This window comes from Peromyscus eremicus, chromosome 6, assembly GCF_949786415.1.
Source record: "Peromyscus eremicus chromosome 6, PerEre_H2_v1, whole genome shotgun sequence".
NCBI classification, from domain to species: Eukaryota; Metazoa; Chordata; class Mammalia; order Rodentia; family Cricetidae; genus Peromyscus; species Peromyscus eremicus.
In genome coordinates this window covers 24,577,199-24,599,117 of record NC_081421.1, presented here as the reverse complement: position 1 = coordinate 24,599,117, position 21,919 = coordinate 24,577,199, and the positions used below count along the sequence as shown (strand labels likewise).

General features: G+C 39.3%; 1 protein-coding gene across 1 annotated transcript in view; it reads right to left on the bottom strand.

Annotated features, from left to right (window-relative positions):
• Positions 1-21,919, bottom strand: part of Spata16 (spermatogenesis associated 16) — a 216,507-nt gene that overhangs the window by 180,363 nt on the left and 14,225 nt on the right. Inside the window, exon 2 of the mRNA XM_059265083.1 lies at positions 15,163-15,308. Coding sequence (XP_059121066.1) covers positions 15,163-15,308 — 146 coding nt within the window. The remainder of the gene's footprint in view (positions 1-15,162; positions 15,309-21,919) is intronic.

Here is a 21,919-nt window from a genome sequence, read left to right as displayed (position 1 = left end):
ACCTTTACTGTTCTTGCAGAAGACCTGAGATGGGGGCTGGAGAACCGACTCAGTGGTTAAGAACCTTTACTGTTCTTGCAGAAGACCTGAGATGGGGGCTGCAGAACCGACTCAGTGGTTAAGAACCTTTACTGTTCTTGCAGAAGACCTGAGTCTGTTCCCCAGCATGCACATGCCAGGTGCTTCTCAACTGCCTGTGACTCCAGCTCCACAAAGACTCCATGTCTCCGGTGTCCATATGCTCATACCCACATATGGACACAGACTTATAAACACAATTAAAAAATAATAAATGTCAATTTTTAACAGAATGAAGATGAGCAGGCATAGAGCACACATGTGGCCAGATAGCCTATATTCTATTTTCCTGTTCTCTGTCCTCAAAGGCTTTTTGGGCACATGCATGTGTCATCTCAACACTAGTTGATGTTTTTTCTTTCTACAGACACCAAGAGCTACTTATTAAAGTTTATATGCGTTGAACAAATTCTACAGAGGAACATTAACTGAGACGTCAAAGTTCACAGCTCACTTTAGTCCTGTGTGTGAAAGCTTATGGTGGTCTACATAAGCAAACAGATTAGATAAATATATAGTTACATTATATATTCAACTTATTTCACCTGTTAATATTACTGTTAAACACACATCTTAACACTACTATTAGTTTTTCTTCTTTGTCAATAAAATGTGCTAGCAGAAGCTTTATAATCATCAAATAATAAAAACATCTTGTTAGTGTATAATAAACATTATAAATTATTTTGCATAGATGACCCAGGAAAGTTGCATCACACCAAGAGCTACTTATTTAAAGTTTTTATATGTTGAACATCAGACAAAATTAATACATATTTTTTAAGGAAAATTTCATAGGAAACATGTATATCACAATTATAACTTAGAAGCAAAGTTTATAGTCAGTGTCCTTAAGAAGCCCTTTTTCTCAAACAAAAGATGTCTCATATATAATGTGACACATGGCTGCTTATCAGAATTCTGGGAAAATTGAGAAAGTTCATTGGCTCAAGAAAGGGTGAATTTAAGACATTTTTTTCCATAGCAACAGAAGAGGAGATAAGGGAGGGATTGTAAGTCAAAGCATTTGCAAAATCCTCATCGAGGCTAATATTACGTTTTCAATGATATAACGTATCAATGGATTTTCTACAACAACATTCACATTCATTAACTGCATCAGGTCTGAGGAATACATGTGATTTCTATGTGAGGTAATGAGCTCTACACGGAAAGATTGCTAACGTGAGCACAGGCATACCTGCTAAACAAAGAGAAGTTCAAACATCAGACACAAGCCATGCTTTCACCCTGTTCCAATGAGAACTGGCTCGACCCTGGTTTGCTAGTGTATCCCTGTGTGTAGTAGCCTTCACAGTGACTTCTCCATGCCCAGGGTACCAGAGAAGACCCCATATGCTGCTGGTGGGTGAAAATCTTATGTGGAAGTTGCCTTGGGAACAAGGCATCAATAACAATATCAGTTTTACAGCTTAGCTTAGGTGTTGAGAGTCTGTGTGAATGAGCTTTGGTCTCTTCAGATTGTTTTGGCTAGATGTGGAAAGTGCGTAGTCTTTCATTTTTCTTCTGAATTGATTGCCTTTATCTTTGTACATTAATAGTCATCATAGTGCATGCCCATAGATTTCTTCAGTTTTAGTACTGGTCCTTACAATTACTAGTTTTAAACTATATGTCTGAAAATGTTGTATTGCTTTTATTTTTCAACTTTTCATGTGTATGCGGTGCACATGTGCACATGTGTGTATGTGTGTGTACATGCATATTTTTGCATGTATGGGGCCACACATAAGTGGACATATGTGTGTGGCCCATGTATGGGTGGGCCTAAGGTTGATTTTAGGAGTCTTCCTTCAGTTCTTCTACTATACTCATTCAGGCAGGGTCTCTCAGACTCAGAGCTCTGCAGGTGGCCAGTCTTGCTAGCTAGCTTGCTCTTGGGATCCTGTCTCTGCTTCTGAGGCTGGATTACAGGCTAGCTCCCATGCCCATGCAACATCCGTTGGGCTTCTGGGAACCTAAACTCTGGTTCTCATGCATGCATAGCAAGCGCTTAACCAAGGCAGCATGTTAAAAGCCTAAAAGCAAACCTATCCATCAAAAGTAGTTCCTTTCTTTGTTGATGATAATCAGAGCATGACCACTGCCCATGTTAAGTAGAGCAATGCTCTCACGAATGACCACGAGTTACAGTTAGCTGATATGCTGGAAAATAAACCACAGTGGTTACCTTAAGGCCAACACTTACACCATTTTCAAAACATCTTCACGTGTGCAGGATCTCTTTGCTCCCATGACAAGTATTGGTGATGTTTATTTGGAGATGCTGGGACTGAAGCAAAGGGAAGTTAAGTGAATAGTGAAGTCAAGACCAGCTAGTGATGTGGGGACTCAAACCCAGACTTCCGGTTGCAGAAGCTTTTCCCTACGTGCCAAGGACATTTGTAACTCCAGCTCTCCATCTGCAGTTGCAGAATGAATTCTGGATAGCCTAGAACTTTCTCTGCCCCCTGATTAGCTGTCCTGTAGGAAGATCAGGGAATGGAAACAAACATTCATTCACACTTACGCGTTCTACAGTATTTGGAAACTCTGAGTGAATGAAGCACTGTTCGCCAGTGCTTGCCAGTAATCCCTGCACTCTAGAGCTGGTGCCAGGAGGAGCAGGAATTCAAGATTATACTTCAGTGCCCAGTGGGTTTGAGGCCAGCCTGGACTACAGGAGACCCTGTTTCAAAATTAAAGAAAAAGAAACAGGAAGAAATGTACCCGCAGAACCTGCAGATAAAAGCTTCTCTCAGGCTTAATCAGAAAAGCTCTCTTAGAGCAAATGGAGGGGAATTCAAGAGACTCGTGGCTACACAAGATCCTGAAAATAAAGGATGGTTAAGGGCTCATCCCTCAAATAAGACATTTATACCAACCCTCAAAGCTCGCTGCCGAGGAGGGGTGGAAAGATTGGGAGAGCCCAAAGACAGAGAGAAGGGCTCGGAAACATTGGCTTCTCAGAACAGCCTGGCCACCTCGATTATGAACTCACAGCAGCTGTGCCTGATGGCAATGGGCCCATGCACGTCCAGCTCACCTAAAAGATACGGCTCTCAGGGATCTACCACTTTTGACTGATACTGACAGCTAACAGATTCTGGGAGACAGGGAGACATAACACTAGTTGGGCACCAGGTTTCAGTGGATCATTCCAAACCCATGATCATACAGATGGGCCTAGTTAACTCCATGGGACATAGAACAAAACAGAAAGTCATGAACACAGGAAAGAGATTTGTGAGGAGGAAGGAGCTGGTAGAACTGAGATCGAAATGAGAGGGAGGTGGGAAGAATAGACAGAACACACATGTATGACACTGCCAGGGAACAAGATTTATTAATGAACAAAGCATGAGTGAATGAAACACTTTATTACCCTGAGAGAATTTGTAGGGAAAGAGGGTACAGAAAGACTAAGTGACTGGTTCCAATCACAATCAGAATGGATTTTACGGTCGTGGGAAACAAATACTAAAATAGTGTAACATAACCCATGAACAAACTGCTCCAGGAAAAGTGTCTGTTACACGGCACTCACTGCTCTTGATAGAATGACCAACATGGAAACTATGTGTTGGTACCCCTGACCTGCTCTCCGATGCTCATGGGGAAATCAAGAGCCATGAACAACCCAATATAACTAGCAATTACAAGAGAAAGGACCGAAATACAGACATATTGTTGCGTATCAGTCATCGTCTACCACATTTATAATCTGTCTTCCTAGTTGTCAACCACTTTTATATCCATGCAAGAAAAATAAAGGCCAGATGGACACTGGCTTCTGAGTTAAGATCAGGATAAACTTTCAGAAAAGAAAAAGCCAAGGATGAGATGAGAAATGAAACATCAAGAGCGACACTTGTAAACTAAGATGCAGTCAACCTCAATATAAGGGAAAAGAGTCCTGGAAAGACTGGAAAATGGAACAGGGACAGCACAAGACAGCTGTTGGCCAGGGATGTTTTAATTGGTGTACTAGAAGGTCTATAATAGCGAAAGCTTACAAATTTGAGCATTTTAAAGATAGAAAAATATTTCCTATGAACAGAGGGTGATGTTTATCATGTCTTTGGCAATTTGGACAGGCTCAAGGAAGCTGATTCAGTTTCAGAACCTTCCTATAGTTGAAGAGTCAGGAGAGGCTCAATATATCCTGTCCTGCTTTTCCTGTGTTTAAAATCTTTCCTCTCTTAGCCAGGCAATGTTGCACATGCCTAAGCACTGTGGAGACTGAGGCAGGAGGATTACTAGAACTCAGAGTTTGAGTGCAGCTTAAGCAGCAGAGCCAAAACGTTGTACTAGAAAAAAGTTGACTTTTTCATGGACTATTTCTTACATACTCACTGTTGTCTTCCCCTTTCCCCTCTCCATTCAAAACTCCTGAGAAGATATTTCAGCTATCTGATTCCTGTCTATTGTGTTCTTGTTAAGATAAGAAGATGATGGTCCTGAGACACTGAGCCATTTTTAGTCTTTGGGTATTGGATGGCTAAATTTAATTATTTTTGGAATTGGTTTACTTTGGTCTTAATCATCTTTTAAATACATTTTATTTTACTTAATTTAGTTTAAAAACACATTTAAAAACTTATTTTGACAATTTTATGCATGTATATAATGTATTGTGATTTTATTCATCCCCTATCACCTTCTTGTCCCTTCTTTTTCCCAACATTCTTCTTCCTACTTAACCTCCTCCACCTTGGTCTCTCTCTTGCTCTCTGTCTGTCTGTCTGCCTCTGTTTGTGTGTGTGTGTGTGTGTGTGTGTGTGTGTGTGTGTGTGTGTGTGTGTGTGTGTATGTTCCACTGAGTTTACTTTCAGGAGCATGAGTGAGGTCATGGGAAATTTACCAGGGGCTGTATCATTGCAGAAAATGACTCTCAATCCCTCACCATATTACGTACTTTTATGTTGCTCAGAAACAATACCTTGACCAAAAGAGGTGAAGAGGTTTTATTTTGGCTGTGGCTCCAGAGGGTTAAGAGTCCATCATGTTGGGGAGGTATGGCTGCAAGCAGTAGGCATGGCAACGGGAGCAGGAAGGCTGAGAGAACACATCTCCACCACAAGCATGAGAGGAGAGACAGACAGACAGACAGACAGAGAGACAGAAAGAGAGACACACACAGAGACAGAGAGAGGCAGACAGAGAGGTAGAAAGAGAGATACACACAGAGAAAGAGAGAGAGAGAGAGAGAGAGAGAGAGAGAATATTTTAGAAGTGGAGTAAGGCTATATTCTCCCAAAATATACCTCCAGCAGAGTTTCTCCATCAAGGCTGTACTCCTAAACCTCCCCAAACAGCACCATCAACAATTGCAGACCAAGTGATCTCATGGTGGATATTTCTCATTTAAACTATCACCCTCACTGTTATACCTCATGGAGAGGTGGGACCTCACAAGGTCCTCTGTCCTCTATGGTGAAATGTTGACAGGGCCAATGCTGTACAGGCCTTGTTCAGGGAACCAAAGCTACCCTGGGCCCATGAATACAATGGCCACGAGTACCACATCTAGAAGATGGCATTTCACAGCGCTTCTCCCCATCCTCTGGTTCAGATATTCTTTCTCTCTCCTTTCCCATGATGTTCCCTGAACATTGAAAGGGGTGATGTAATGTCCTGTTTATAGCCAAGCACTCAGAGAAGTCACTTATCCTCAGCATGTTGACCAGGTATGAATCTTTCCATTAACTGCTGTCCACTGTACGAAGAAGCTTCTCTGGCCAAGCTTACTGCAGCATTAATCTGTAAGAATGCCTATAAATATTTAGAAGGATGTTCTGAAAGGATGTCTACTTAGCAGAATAATAGTTTCCCCTGAATTTCCACCTTGTATATAAACATGGCTACATATCCACATTGCAAGGCTGTCTCACTAATTCATGTGATAATTGCAGGGGAATGGCGAGGCCACAGGAGTCAGGGAGGGAAGGAATGTGATCAGTGAGTGCTTTAGAACGGAATCTGGCTATTCAAGACTGTGTTGCAGTAGCACTGCAAACAGGTTTCCTAAAAGTCTGAAAATTTGTCCATGAGGAAAGTGGGAATCAGTGAAGTAGTATCTTAACTCGGGTTTTTAAATTCCAGAGAAAAATTCCAATACATACCAGTGGTACCCCAACTGCCAGGAAACCCCACCGGATCAGAGTGGTGGTATGATTTTCATCATGCTCAAGATAAAGTAAAACAAAAGAAATTTTGAGAGAAAGAAAAGTGACTGTGATATCAAAGGTATACCTGCTGCTTCCTGACCCAAAAGACGGTGTAAGAAAACCATTCCTGGAGTACATGAAGGACTAACTTAGGATCTCTCCCCTGCTTTTCACTAAGGTTCCCTGAAGGGACTAACTTAGGATCTCTCCCCTGCTTTTCACTAAGGTTCCCTGAAGGGACTAATTTAGGGAGCTTAAACGTGCTCCATTCCTAAGTATCCCAGGGGAGTCAATGAACGCTTGTTCTTTTCATTGCCCAACCACTATTAGGTTTCATAATGTAGTCAACCTCGTAGTCCAAGAAACTGACATGGCTGTTCCTTACACCGGCTCAGTACATGTCATCTCTGCTCTTCTACAGAAGATTGCCATGTTTTACATCCCTTTTAGAATGTAAAGAGAAACTTGGAGTCTTTAACGTTACTTTCAGTGTGAGCATCTTTTTATAGTAGATTTACTTTCATGAGAATACAATAACAAGAAGCATAGAAATACTAATGACCCACAGAACATTTTATGTGCCCAACTCCTTGAAGACACAAAGTGTCTACCTTGCCAAGAATCCAAGTAGGCATCTTAAACATGTCAGTACTATAACTTATCTTTATCTCTCTCTCCACACTTGCAAGTCTGTACAAACATAAACACTGACACACACGTCTATGTATAGGATGTTATTATTTTGCTAGATTGAAAGGAGAAATCAGTAAGCTAGGGATGGATGTAGGTAGGAAGAAATAGGATTTTCCAGTCTAGGAGCTGAAAAAGTGAATATAGGCAACATAGTATCTCCCAAAAATTAATAGTGATATCATCAAACAAGCAGCCATGTGCTTCCTCAAAGCAAGACACCATGAATTATCCAGAGACATAGATATGTACACGTCTACCTTTCTGTCTGCTTATATGTCTATCTATCCTTCCACACCTTTTTGTGTTCCAAACCATTGTTTCCCATATACAATACCAACCCTGATAGTCAATAAGCTCTCCATTTCCTCACATCAAGAAACTGGCACCAACAATGTTCTCTTTTGTCTTACTGTACTTTACTTTCATTTAAATTCACTTAAAATTATCAGTTGTTTTTATAGAATACTATTTACATATAATTATTTTTATTGTTTTAGGATTTTATACACTCATGTAATGGTGTTTTGATCAAATCCACTCTTTATTAATTCTCCAGTTCCTCCCTTATCCCCCAACCAGCTTTCCTCACAACATCATGTATCCTTTAAAAAGACCCACAGAGACACAGAGAACTCTCAGTGCTGCTGCTGTGTGTCTGGGTGGAAGAGCCTCTGCTGGAGCACACACAGCCTCCTAGGGGCTGTGTCTCCCAAGAAAGACAAATCCCATCCTAGCAGACATCAAAAACCTCAGCTACCAGTAGGACTTGATGAGCCCCTCCCCTATCCAGTGGCTTGGTCCAGTGCAGGCAGAGGTAGTTATAGCCCTTGTGCACTCATGTGTGCAATGGCTTTGTCAAGTTCACTAACCTCTGGCTCTACAATCTTCACACCCCTCCTTCTATGATGATCACTAAGCTTTGAGTAAGGGGGAATATAAAATGCCCCATTTAAAGCTGAGCAGTACACAGTCTCTTGTTCTCTGCACATTGACCAGTTGTGGGTCTAGCTTCTCTGATAAGGATTTAGAGATACGCTGATCCACAGGCATAAAGATAAGAAATTATGGGGCAGTTTATTACTATGTCTATTAAGCACAATAGTAGTTTTAGACCCTACTGATATGGGCTTATGACCTCCCCAGCTAAGGGTTTTGGTCTAGTTAACAGTATCAGGCATGAGTTCTGTCTTGAGGGTTAGGCTTTTATATCCAATTAGAAAGTGGTTGGTTATTTCCACAACACACCTGCCATTATTACACCAGCAAGCTTATCTTACCAGACTAGTTATTATTGTAACTCATAGAGTTTATAACTGGGTAAGAGCTGATTATTTTTCTCCTTAGTAGCATGCATAGAACATTACAGAACTACAAAAACTAGTCATTGGGGGATGTCTTAGGGTTTCTATTGCTATGAAGAAACATTATGGTTACTGCAACTCTAATAAAGGAAAAACACTTAATCGAGGTGGCTTACATTTTAAGAGGTTTAGTCCATTATCATCATGATGTGAAATGGTGACATTCAGGCAGACATGGTGCTGGAAAAGGAGCTGAGAGTCCTATAATATCTTGACCCACAGGCAACAGGAAGTGAACTGTGACACTGGGCATAGCTTGGGCATAGGAGACCTCAAAGCCCACTCCCTACAGTGGTAGACTTTCTCTGACAAGGCTGCATCTACTTCAACAAGGACACAACTCCTAATAGCGCCACTCCCTATGAGCTTATGGGGGTCAGTTACATTCACACTACCACTGGGGTTAAGTTCTCAGGATGATTGTAGCTTTGTTTCTCCTGGTCTCATGTAGTATCTTCAGCTCATATTACTTTCATTACCTTCAAGTTTTAGGAGGTTAGTAAGAGGAATAGCAAGAGTCTATAATATTTGGGGACTTATAGGACCTCCACTGACCAACATTTCAAAAAAGGGTAATCCATACCCGGCATTAGGCTTTTAATTTGATAACTTGTGGTGTTTGGGAGAAGCATTTACTCCCCATTATAGAGTAATTCCACTTAAGCTCATTTTCTATCTGTATCTGTGTATATTTTAGGAAACTTACACAGTACTAGTTGTCTGTAGGGAAATTTCAAAGTTCATTCACATCAGTTATCTTCACATGCCTTCCTCTACCTGTCCTGCCCCAATTATTCCTTTTCCACCACTTCTGTTCCCCAATTCCTACAACTGTGTTCCATCCTTTTTACCTTGTAATCATCCCCCATCATTTTGGGTATAATCTTTAATTAGATCTAATGGTATTTATTTTGTGAAATTGAGTGTATCTGTGTTTCATGCACACATGTTTATTTCTGCAATCTGCTTTTGCTTAAATTTATTTAAAATTACTAATTATTTGTATCTAATGCTATTGACTTATTGAATTTAATGGTCAAATTTTCAACTTTTAGATAAAAGGAAGAAGGAATCATATTTAAGAAATATTCCTTACTTCTTGCGATCAGCAAAGGATTTGCAAACTTCCTATTAGTTCTCTTACACATCAGCTTACTTAAACCTGTCACATTGTAAGCTGATGCTACCTTCTGAGCATTTTAATTATCTTCAAACCAAGAGATATATGTTTAGAAGTTGTATTTTCACAGACTTTCACAAAATATCTACTTCATTAAATATCTGGAGGCTCAGAGAAAGTATCTTAAAATAAAAATTTCCCTTTTGGAAATAAACTTTATTACTATGATAACCTTTGCCTAGAAGACTTGCCTTTGTTGGGGTAGAAGTGAAATAAAACACATATAAGATAGCTTCTGAGATTCAGAGATGATTTAAAGCAATTTAGTTGGATTTATAGATAAGAGAACACACAAAAAGAAAGGTAATTTGTGAAAATGAAAGCCAGTAAATAATTAGATAGATTGAAGTGCATTCCTTGGGTTATTTTATTATCTTACATTTTAACCCATGAGTTACCTAGGTACATAGGGTTTGATTTCTAAATATTTAGAAGCAGCTGTTGCTGATTTCTAATTTAATTGTGAATGTAGAATGAATCAAAGGAGAATTAAAAAATTTTAAACTACATTGAGCCTCATTTTTGTCTGATTATTGATTTTTCTTTAAATATACTTGGATAGTAATGGCAAATTTAATGTGAAATGACACTTTATGTTTGTTGTGTGATACATCACTATTTGGGATATGCATGCCAATCAACTGTTCACTGCCAAATGGTCAGCTCTGAAACATACAAGTTACATTATAGAGACTCAACAGGCTATATTTAGGAGTATATATATGTATATATATATATATAATTAGGAATATATGTATATATATATGCTCATACATTTATTTATACCATAACAATTAGTGAAAAAAAAGAAGCTATGAATTTGAAGGAGAGTGGGAGGTGTAGATGGGAGGCTTGGAGGGAGAAAGGGAAAGGAGAACGTAATTATATTATAATCCAAAAATAAAATAAAAAAAACGTGCTTCTCACAAATAGCATGTGGATGACCACACAGTATAATCCAGACTGACAGTCTCTATGTAAGTCAAATTTACAAGTAGGTTGTGTATACTTCCTGTAATTCCTGTCATGACTTGGTTGAGTTTGCTGTCACACTAGTGTTTTTTATTGCTTCAGCTGTTTTTCCTCCTCATTCTCCTTTTTTAAAAAAATATTATTTTAACTTTAAGTCAAATTTGTTGGTTCTCTAGCTACATTTTAAATGCTTTTAAATGATAACTTCAGAGATTATAAAGTGCATTTTTAATTCATTACCATCTAATACTGAGTTAATATTGCATTGCCTCATTAAAATACTTTGATATAATAAAATTATATTTGTAATCCTTTCTTGGCCATTGTGGTATTAGTTATATATTTACACTCACACATATAAGTAAGCTTTTTAAAAGAGATTTTCTGAGACAGGGTCTCAGACTTACTATGTGGTGGAGGGTGACCTTGAACTGATGACTTTTCAGTCTCCAGCTCTGTGTTGGTCACATTGGGTGATTTTTACTGGTTTAAAGTTTAGGAAGCCTTTCTTTAGCAGTCTCTATCCTCATACTGGTTGACCTCCGCTACTTCTGCATTCTGCCTTTGGTCCTGTCCTAGGCTAGCTTCTGACCATCTCCTGAGACCCAGCTCACCAGAGAGAGCCTGTTTTACCTCATGGCTTCTGCATACATGGCCCCCTAACACTGTTGGAATCTTTGTCTACCAATCCCAGCACCTGGGGCATCTTGGGAACTATTTCTTTGAACTTATTATCTTCTAAGTACTATTTTAACTTTCCTACTTCTTCACATGTGCAGTAACTCTTTATTTTATGCCACATATCTTGATGAAGCTTTGTAGGGACTCAGAATGGTGACACCTCCCTGAAAAAGTTTCAAAGTGTTTTGTTTCTTTTCTTTTAGTCCTAATCACTCTCATCTTAGTCTGAACAGGTCTATTTTGACACAGAAGTCAATCCTAAGGCTTCCTGCATGCCCCCATACTTGAAGCATGAAGTTTCTGGGTCTCAGCCGAATGTATGTAGTGTGTGGTTAGCTTCCTTAAGTTGATTCCCTAAACATCTCCTAGCATTAAGATGATGTATCATTTCAACTAATGCTTAGTTCTGGAGCAGAAAACTTCTGCATGGATGCTTGTTCTCCACATGGCCGAGGAAGAACCTCAGAAACCTCAGACTCCATTCCCAAACCCTTTCATTAAGCTATGTTTTCATTGGTCACCAGCCTCCACTTCTATTATTATTTTTTATTTTTGTGATAACATAATTACAACATGGCTGCCTAGACATGAGCTGAGTAAGGACCACACTGACAGACACGCCTGGGTGGACATCTGACTTTTATTGACAGCCTCTTTGTTAGCCCACTGTTCAGAGGCCTGACTGCTCAGCAACACAGTGCTGTACTCCACTGTGCTTCCCACAATCAGGGCAGGAAAGGAAGCCCAGTGAATGCTGGGAAACTATGCATTTACTTCCTTCAAGGATTATTCTTGTTCCGAAAATGGTTTAACGCCTGAGAGGAATTATTTCATATATTTTGTCCAGTTTTATAGTTTTTTTTTTAACAGTAGGAAGGCAGATTTGGTTGAAGGAACTGTATTATGTCTGGAATAACACAAACAACATGAATTCATGATTAATTATTCATAATATACTATGAGATAATAATTGTAAACTTGGTATTATTATTATAACCCAATCTTATTACAAATTAAATTCAAGCTAATTTGTGGGAAAGCCAGTCAGAATTTAAATGCAGGTGGTCAGATTCCAAACTCTTGTTTGGTCCAACATACTGTACTGCCATTGTAAAATTATGCTTATTTTCTTCATGACATTCATAATGTCTATTTGCCTCATATATTTACTATGTTCATATAGTTTTTACTTTCTGTTAGAAACTTCTGTGACAAATAAGAACTATGTATTTCCTCGTTATAGACATCTGTCCATTCTTCAGCCCAAGAAAAGGTTTTCGGTGAGTATTTGCTTAAATGTTTGAACTAATAGGTAAGTGTATGCCACTGTTATAAGGTGTTAAAAACTGGATATTTTCTACACATTTGGAGTGTTAGTATTCATATTTTCTGCCACATTATGGCAACAAAATTGGGGAATACCCAAAAAGTGATCTATTCATTAGAGTTTTTACAATTATACTTATAAAATATCATTATAGAATAGCAAAAGTATTGCGGCAGGATTTGTGTTTTGAATAGATGAGTAGCATTAGGAACCAGTCTTAGAGATGGGCAAAGCCCCTTCTGATGAATGGCAGCTCTGGTCTGATACAGGAGGGAAGCTGCTGTGTCTGGTGTGTCCAGGCGGGACTCTGGGTTGAAGCAAAAAGTGGTGTCTGTGTTTCCCAGCGTGTATTTGTTAGAAGAAAAAGGGAAAAGCAAATGTTGTTAGCAGTTGTTTCTAGAGCCTTTTTATGCCTTATTTACCTAACAATACATGCTGATTGATTTTTCAAGTATTTCTGTTGATTTTAGAACCACACAGTCACAGTTTTGCAGTCACACGACAAAGCATATGCAGTTATTCCTATCAGAAGCAGGACTACCTGATGGTTTTCAGGCCAATTTTTGTGTTTAACAAGATAAATATATGCAGTAGACCTCTAATTTACATAAAATTAAAGGAAAATGCTTCAGCAAATGCAAATAAATGCAAAAAGGAATATTTTAATTTTGATTCATGATTAGTATCAACTATCACGATGTGGTAATAACACAATACAGAATTCTACAGAGTATTACTAAGGGTTGTGAGCTATTTATAAACAAAATATCCTGATTAATTAATTAATTTTATGAAATGTATTTGTTGACTATATGTCAGCCTATATTTTTTAAACCTGGGAACTTTGCAAATCTTTTACTATGAAAACCATGAGTACTACCTCTGTACTTCCAACATGACATGCTCAGGAAAATGACTGCTTTCTCTTGATACATTATTTATGGTCTGAATTGACCGTTTAATCTCTATTGACTCACATTTATTACTTAATGTTCAACTTCAGAAACAGAAATACAAACTGTATTACAACAGACAACAACAGACAAAAGTCAATGTCAACATATCACATTATTTATTATCATCAACATGTTTTACACCAGTAATCTTCATGGTCTTGAAACAGCATCCCTATTTTTAAAACGGAAAACGTCATATTCTAAACAGTGAGCTGATTCTTCCACCACCAGGAATAGTGGTACCTTTTTGTCCTTCCATCTGAATTACAGAATCTTGACTCTTTGTTCTCATTACATATTTTAATCAACTGAACAGAATTTTTATATGACCATATTATCTGAGGTACTTTCATGATTGAATGTGATGTAAAGCCTCTTCAGTCCATATTGACATACAAAAGATATTTTCTATAATGGTTGTCCTTTTGGTGTATGATAAAGCATAAAGGAGGTGACATAATTACTTCCTGCACATCTCAACTTATTATTGCTCACATGTACCTACAGATTTCTAGACAACTAGTCTCAACTGTAATGAGTTTCTCACATTGTACTCTCAAATAATCCTGACATTCTAATATTTTTGACAGACTGAAATACGTGTTTCAACTACTGCCTCTTTCAAATGGAAATAGAACAACATTCTTTGAAAGGCCACGTATCCTGATATTGGGACCATGACTGCATAAAATGCTGTTAGATAGACTGGTGGAGGAAGAATTTCCCTTTGGGGACCAAAGGAATATGATTTTAGACTCTGCCTTTTCTTACATGGGAGGTTTTTTTCAAGAAGGTTATCTTACGAGTTTCAAAGTGCTTTGGTTGTCTGTAGGTTGTAAGTCAAGCCCACTGTTAGAGCTGTGAAAACTCAGGTGCAGCATTTCGTGTGCTCTGTGCTGGACTTTCCTCTTGTGAGCAGGCCTCCCACTTACACGGACTTCAAGATAACCATGTGGCTACTAAGATAAAGGTTTGGCTTCCACACTGACATTAGTTTTGCCATTTGCATACAAAACAGCACAAGGGGTGTAAGATTAGAAAACGGGAAGCGCAAAAGATCCCAGTAAATTGCTGTGAGCCAGGCAAGAAGGAACAGTCATAACTTCAATGAAAGGGACAGCTGAGCAATACAGCACAGCCCACACATCTTTGCTGCAGGTTACAATGGGTTATTCATTGTGAGAGTAAGACCTGTAGGAAACAGACTATGGGGCAGGTGCATTTTCATAGCCTGTAAGGTAGGCCCAGTAACCATGGAGACTCTAGGAATCCACACGGTTACACAACCACACAGAACTCTGCAGAAGGGCACCAACACGAAATGCAAATCTTTAAGGACAGAGATAATGATATTTCGTGCCTTTGGAAAGCTGTCTGGAGGATGCCAGCATCCTTTGAATCCACCATACCGACACCAAATATCCACGGTCTGAGTTGTTGTGTGCTCCCCATCTTTTCTGCTCCTCTTTCCCTCACCAGCACCCCTCTTCCTTACCTTCTGCTTGCCTTCCTTTGCTTCCTCATGAGGTTTGCCCTTGCATTGTGAACGGTCACTTCTGGGGCTCATTCTTCCTCTAGGAATTGAGATCCTCCCTTGTGGCCTTCATGATTTGCTCAGATTTGCAAATCAGGCAGCATGTAATTTTTAGGATTTGTTTTTAAACTGAAACACAGTGGAAGGTGACCAGGGAAACCCAGACGTGTGTGCACAGTTCTCACCTGTAGACATTAGTACTCATTTTACCTGTGTGCGTGGTTCAGGGCAAGGTCAGGCTTCCTCATACGTAGGTAGCATGTGACGAGCTTGGTCTCAATGAAACTTGCCACACTTGCTATATCTTCGGCATGTGCTTCAAAGGGTTTCCCTAGAGCTGCCCCTTTGCTGCAAAGCTGGAAAGGAGTAACACTTTAAGACTCCTGATACTGCTGCCACACAGGTTATTTTTTTAATAAGCAAGCTGTACACATGTACATATAATTTTCAGAACTACATAAAATCTTAATATTTTGATTGTAAGTTAAATGATTCCTGTTCATTATTGTGTGGCTGTAATAAAATGTCATATTTTACTGTAAAATGTTACCTATAAAATATTTTAAAGGTGTGATAGATATTGAAAAGTGCCATTTGCAAAGAATGTCTGTTTTAAAATGAAAGCACACAATAAGCAAAGATATGAGGAGAAAACTTGGCATAAATTATATTAACTACCAGTGCTTTTATGAAAACCCAACGGAGCAATAATCTGGCTCACTATCAAGTTTGATTTAATATAATAAGGGGTATCGGAAGTAAACTCCGAGGAGCCATTAACGTGATCGGTGATTAATTTGAGTCTGAATCAGATTCTCTAGGATGTTACTGAAAGAAAAGTGAAAAATTTATTAGGATTTATTGGCAGAAGCCACAGTATCTGAGAAACATGGCAAGAATATGGAATTCTTAATAAAAATTCCAGGAAACTAGTGGTTTCTGGGCAACCTAGACAAACTATAGGAAGAAAATAATGAATATTTTGGGTGAACTACAAACATTAACAAAGTGTCAGTGGCATGACAGAGTGCGTCAGCACTTCCTCCCTCCCAGAGGTCTCAAAAGTTCTTGCCAGGGAGGCTCATGGGGAAGGGGAAACCACACCTTCTGCCCGTTGACTTTATTCAGAATACCTGCTTCTTGGCTCTTTTGTATCTTTATTTAAATACTTACGCTGGGGAAACGCTCTCACTGGCTATAACAACACAGACAGTCTTATATAGTCTTGTGTCCAGCTTGTTATTTACATGAACACTATTGTTAATTTATTTTTAAAATGTAACTTTGTTGACAGTAGCCATCTTCTGTTCTGAAGTATTTTGCCTTTTTAGTTTTACCCGAAACTACAAACACTGCACTTTCTCTCTTATTTGTAGATCCTAGCTCTGAATCTCTAGACAGGAATAAGCTCAGAAACCAGGAGAGTAGAAAGGCCATGGGTAGCAGGAGCAGGAGCTCGAAGAGCATGGGAAAATGGGGTGAAGGGCTCTTACCCGGGAAGGAGGAGGAGGGGGATACAGCGGGAGTGGGAGGGAGGAGGAATACGTAACACTAAGGAGGTTTGAAAAAGCCGTAAGGAAATAAATTATTTTATGTTTACTTAAAATACATATAGGAAATACACATGCAAATAGTATAAATTAGTTAAATTATGCTAAGTGGGTGATATTGTTTTTCCATGAGAGCCATAGACTAACAAAAATCCCAGGCCTAGTAAACCTCCCTTCCAGTCATTGGTCAGGGGAGTCCAAGAGACTTCCAAAACAATACAGGCTAACACGTGCCCTTGGTTGCCTCCCTGAACTTGACAGTAAGACCTCATTGCGGAAGACATCATATACTTCAGACACAGGACTTGAAAGAGTCAAGCTGGGATTGACCTGGAAGCCTCCTCTCAGAGGACTATCTTTCCTTGTATTTGGAGGTTCTGTGGAAGCTGCAAATGGAGCAAAGTGATCTGTAGTCCTACCCATCTGTGAAGCTCATGAACCACCTGACCAGCCCGGAAAGATAAACTTAAGGGTGCAGTAGTGGCATGTATTGCCACATTATTAAGGTAATAAAACCAGCTTCACTGGGCTCAAGACTCACTCAAGAGGAGGAAATTTATGCTTGGTACTCTGAAGCCAGCCAACTACCCAAGATGTGAGGTCATGGAACCTACCTCAGCCACTTTCCCAAACCAGGATAAGGTTTAAATACAGACATGCGAAGCTCCAACCCTCATCAAGGCACTTCCTAAAGAATGCACAACTGGCCAAAATGCTGAGGCCAACTGACTGTGCACAACTCCAGCTCATACATCTACCACAAAACCTGTACAGGGAACATTCTGGAAGATGGGACAGAAACATTTTAAGAGCCAGAGGACCAGGACATATGCTATGAGATAATGTCTTCTATGTGTGGTAGGGAAGCTGCACTGAAGAAATGTCAGCAATACATTCACCCAGACAAGACCAGCACAGGGACACCACCAGCTGACATGCCAACGCAGACAGGAGAATTGTAACAAGGTTCCCTGAGATGATGAACTACAGGCAATTATTGGCTGCGAGAGAAGGAGATTCAATCTTCTACAGGGAGGAGCCCCCATACGGTTATCCATCCCATGTGACCAGCTCTAAACCATACACATATGAGCAACACTAAATGGCCTAAGCATGGTGTGCACACACGCACATATGTACATATATATGTGTGTGCATGTAACAAAATTTTAAAAAGATCATCATTTGAGAGGGAGCAGGCAGAACAAGGGAGGAATTGAAGTGAGGAGCGAGAGAGGTAGAAATGCTGGGCATAGAGTAATACTTTCACACATGTGTGAAATTATTTTAAAAAATTAAACAAAATAAGTTATTTGAAAAAGAATGTAGAATACAGATGCTTCATATTCTTAGTTCAAATAGCTAGTTAACTGATACCATATCTTCTTTTATAGACAGTTTGATGGGTAAAACATGCATATTCATTCAGTAAGTGAATGTTTATTGAGGGCCTGTTACTATATGCCAAGCAAACATTATGTAGTCACATTTAGATATGAATTAATTGGGCCTTTTTCATGACGGTTGAATAACTGTAACTGTGAATTTCTGTTTCAAATCCTTGCCTATTTCCTTTTCCTCTTACTTTTTCCTTTTCAATAGACATTTTAGTACAGAAATTATTATATCTTTTCTAACAATAACTATATATGGGCCCAAACATAGAAGTTTTACCTCCAAATTACCTTTTACCTAAATGTCAACTTTCACTCCTCTCTTTGTAAGTGACCTCAGAAAACATTTAAAAACCATTTCAATTACTTTGAAGACAAAGAAAAACAGAGTATCTGTAGAGGATGTCATGGAAATGACCTCAGTCAGTGTTAAATTTTGGCAATTCCTGGAGATAACTTGATGAGCTTGGCAACAGAAGAGACAAAGAATTTGACACAGACCAAGTGTTTGTTCCCAGGAGTCTGACTTGAGAAACGTGATTGTAAACAGACTTTAAAACGGGATTGTAGAAAACATGGCCTTTGGACATGTCATCTGACATAGCTCTCTTCTCCTCTACCAAACTGACCCTGACAGGACCCTGAAATAACTAAACAGAATTTGCCAGAAAAAAATCAATTGTATGGCATAACTATTAATGCAAAACATTCAACAATGGGAAAGTTACTGTAATTCATGTATAATAACTCACAATCTCCTAGCATTAAAATTGTAAACTTTTTATCTCTTAAATAAAATCAGAAGTTTTATTCATTTTAAAAATCTTAAGCAAAAAAAAATGAGCCGAACATTGTCTGTGTTCTTCAGCTCTCTATGTGTGGACAGGCCTTCACTGTCAAGCACATCTTGACAAATAGATGTGTAGGTCCCCCAGAGAAGAGTCTCTGAGCAGTCCATTAGGACATTTAGATCCCTCATGACAAGAGGAAGTTGACCTTCAGACTTCTTCATATTAAAGACTGTCTAAGAATACCAAGAAATAGTGAAGGAAAAATACTCATCCTTCCAATGTCTGCAACAGTCTCCACTTCCTGACACTCAAGGACAGAAAAGCAATAAAGACGACCGTGCATAACACCCAAACGAGAACACATCACGAAAGCCAGCTTGAAGACCGCAGTGAAAGACAAGACAGTCTGTCAGCTCAGATGAAAACGAGGAAACATCCAGCTCCTGGGCAGGTTTTGTGTGCATCTGTGATGATCTCACTCATCACTCAAGCACTGGAGAATTGAGAACTTCAGTGATATTATCAAAGATTGCTTAGCTGCTGTTTCCAAAGCAGTTCATTGTTGAAATCAGCTTTGGAATAAGGTGAAGTGTTATGTGTTAAAGCTGGGCCAATATGGAAAGAAGGCCATCACTGGGATCTCAATGACATGTGGATATTTTATGGAACTTAAACATTTCCATGCAGGCCGGGCGGTGGTGGCGCACGCCTTTAATCCCAGCACTCGGGAGGCAGAGCCAGAAGGATCTCTGTGAGTTCGAGGCCAGCCTGGGCTACCAAGTGAGTCCCAGGAAAGGCGCAAAGCTACACAGAGAAACTCTGTCTCGAAAAACCAAAAAAAAAAAAAAAAAACATTTCCATGCAGGCATTTTTGCAGATGGAATGGTTAAGTCTCTAGAAGATGGAGGACCTTTGTGTGGTATCCGTCAGTCTGATGAAGGAGAGCCACTGGGCCCTGCTTCATTTGCTGGAAAATATTTTCTTCAAATATTTAGAGTAATAAGACACGGGGTTTTAGGAATAAAAAATGTATTAAATTACAGAATTTTAATTTTAGTAAAAATACTTTGAATTAGGAAAAATAATATTAAGCATTTTTAGTTAAGAAGCAGCCCCAGATCATTCTCAAGAAAACACAAATAAAAATTACAATATTTAAAGGAAAAATGCACTCAAAATTTTATAGATGTAATTGTTTTAATGAGATGGTAGATGTTAAAAAGAGAGTTCAGTTGCAAATTAGAATAAGCTCAAATTTCAATAAGAAGATATATACCATACAAAAATACTTGGTTATTTTCTAGAAATAGTAAGATGATTCTACTTTGGAGTTAGAAGATACTTTTTCTAAGGTTGTTCATATTTCCTCTAAGTAATAAATGTCCATCCTATTTTTAGATATCACATACAAAGGAATTTCAAGATTTGTGATTAGATTTTTTTTAAAGCCCAATAGTAACAGATATAATGCCACATTCTCAAAACGGTTACTTTATTCCAGGGACATAATTTTTAGAAGTCTCTGAAGATTTATGGGAGGGCTGTAAATCTTGAAAGACGAGACTTTGATTTGAGTGTGAAGTGTCCCCTCAGGGTCCATGTTTGAACACTTTCATCCCAGCAGAAGATACTATTTTGGGGGAGCTTTTAGGAGTTGGCTGGAGTTGGACATATGGGTTATAGCTTGTCCCCATTCTGTCCCCAACTCTCTGTTTTATGATTCCCCTAGATGTGAGGCATATCAACCACACATTCCCACAGCCCCCACATCTGCCATGCCTATCCCAGCATGCAGACTGTACCCTTTCAAATCACACATATATACCGAATTTTAGTCATTTGCACACACACACACACACACACACACACATACACACACACACAAAATTTGATATGTGGAGAAGTCACAGTAACTTTGAAGGGATACACACATGCCACAGGAACACATAAAAATATTCCTGGCACCTGAGAAATGTTAATTAGGCTGAGAGTGGGATTTCCTTGTGCATCTGTAAGAGTGGTGTTAAAAGAGTGACAGTGGGGATGTTCAGTTACGATGTCCTCCACAGACCTCAGCATGTCAACACTTGGCTCTAGTTGCCTCTGTTTGGAGGAGGAGGTGTGGCCTTGCTGGAGGAAGTGTGTCACCGAGGCTGGATTTGAGGTTTCAAAAACCATTCCAAGTTAGCTCTCTCTGCTTCCCATTTGTGGATGGAGATGTGAGCTCGCTCTTGGCTCCCAGGTCCAGCCACCATGCCTGCCACTTGCTGTCCCTGCCATTTTGGATCCTAATCTTGTGGAATCATAAGCCTCAAATAAACCCTTACTTCTATAGGTTGCCTTGGTCATGGTGGTTTATCACAGCAATAGAAAAATAACTAATACAGATGTACTGAAGAGATGTTGGAAACATGATCCTAGTAGTGAAGGTGCATGGGACTGACACATCCCATAATGGCTTGAGAACAAAACTCAAGATCAAACTTTGTTATGAGTTATGATGGTTAGGTTGATCAACTTATTTTCAGATGAGAAAACTGAGTTCTGCAGAGCTTCTAGGACCTACTCCAGCCCCAGGGAGATAGGTGGGAGATTATCCCCAAACAGCTGTACTTCAGTTTGTGTCTTTAATTGCTACACAGCACTACCCTGTGAACTACCAATCTGTAATGAGATGGTGAGGCAGAATAAGGGTATGCATTTAGAAATATTTCTAGAAATACATGAGTCTTTTGAAACCTCAAATCTCATCCCTAGTGATACACCTCCTCCAAGGCCACACCTCCTAATCCTTCTCATCTAGTTCCACCAACTAGGGCCCAAGTATTCAATATACGAACTTCTGGGGGCATCCCCATTCAAACCATTGCAATGACTTATGGTGAGTTATAGTTACCACATTTTGGTCTCTGGCTTATGCTTTGTGAGGCAGATGGGAAAGTTCCCCATCCTCTTCACAACTTGGGAACACTGCGAAACAAATAGATGAAAAAACTCTGAGTTCAGTTCCTTTCACCTTCTCCCCAACAACTATTATTCTGCCAGGGATTTTGGTGTTTTGTTCCCATTTTGTTAATTTTTGTTTTCCTACAGAATCATTAGTTTCATCAAGACCATAGAATCTGTCATTACAGTGGAGAACACTGTATTCTGAGAACATCTTAAAGCCTGTGCTCAAGGTGACCTCCTCTTGCTCATTTGTTCCCAGTACTTGTGCTATTCTCCTGGCTCT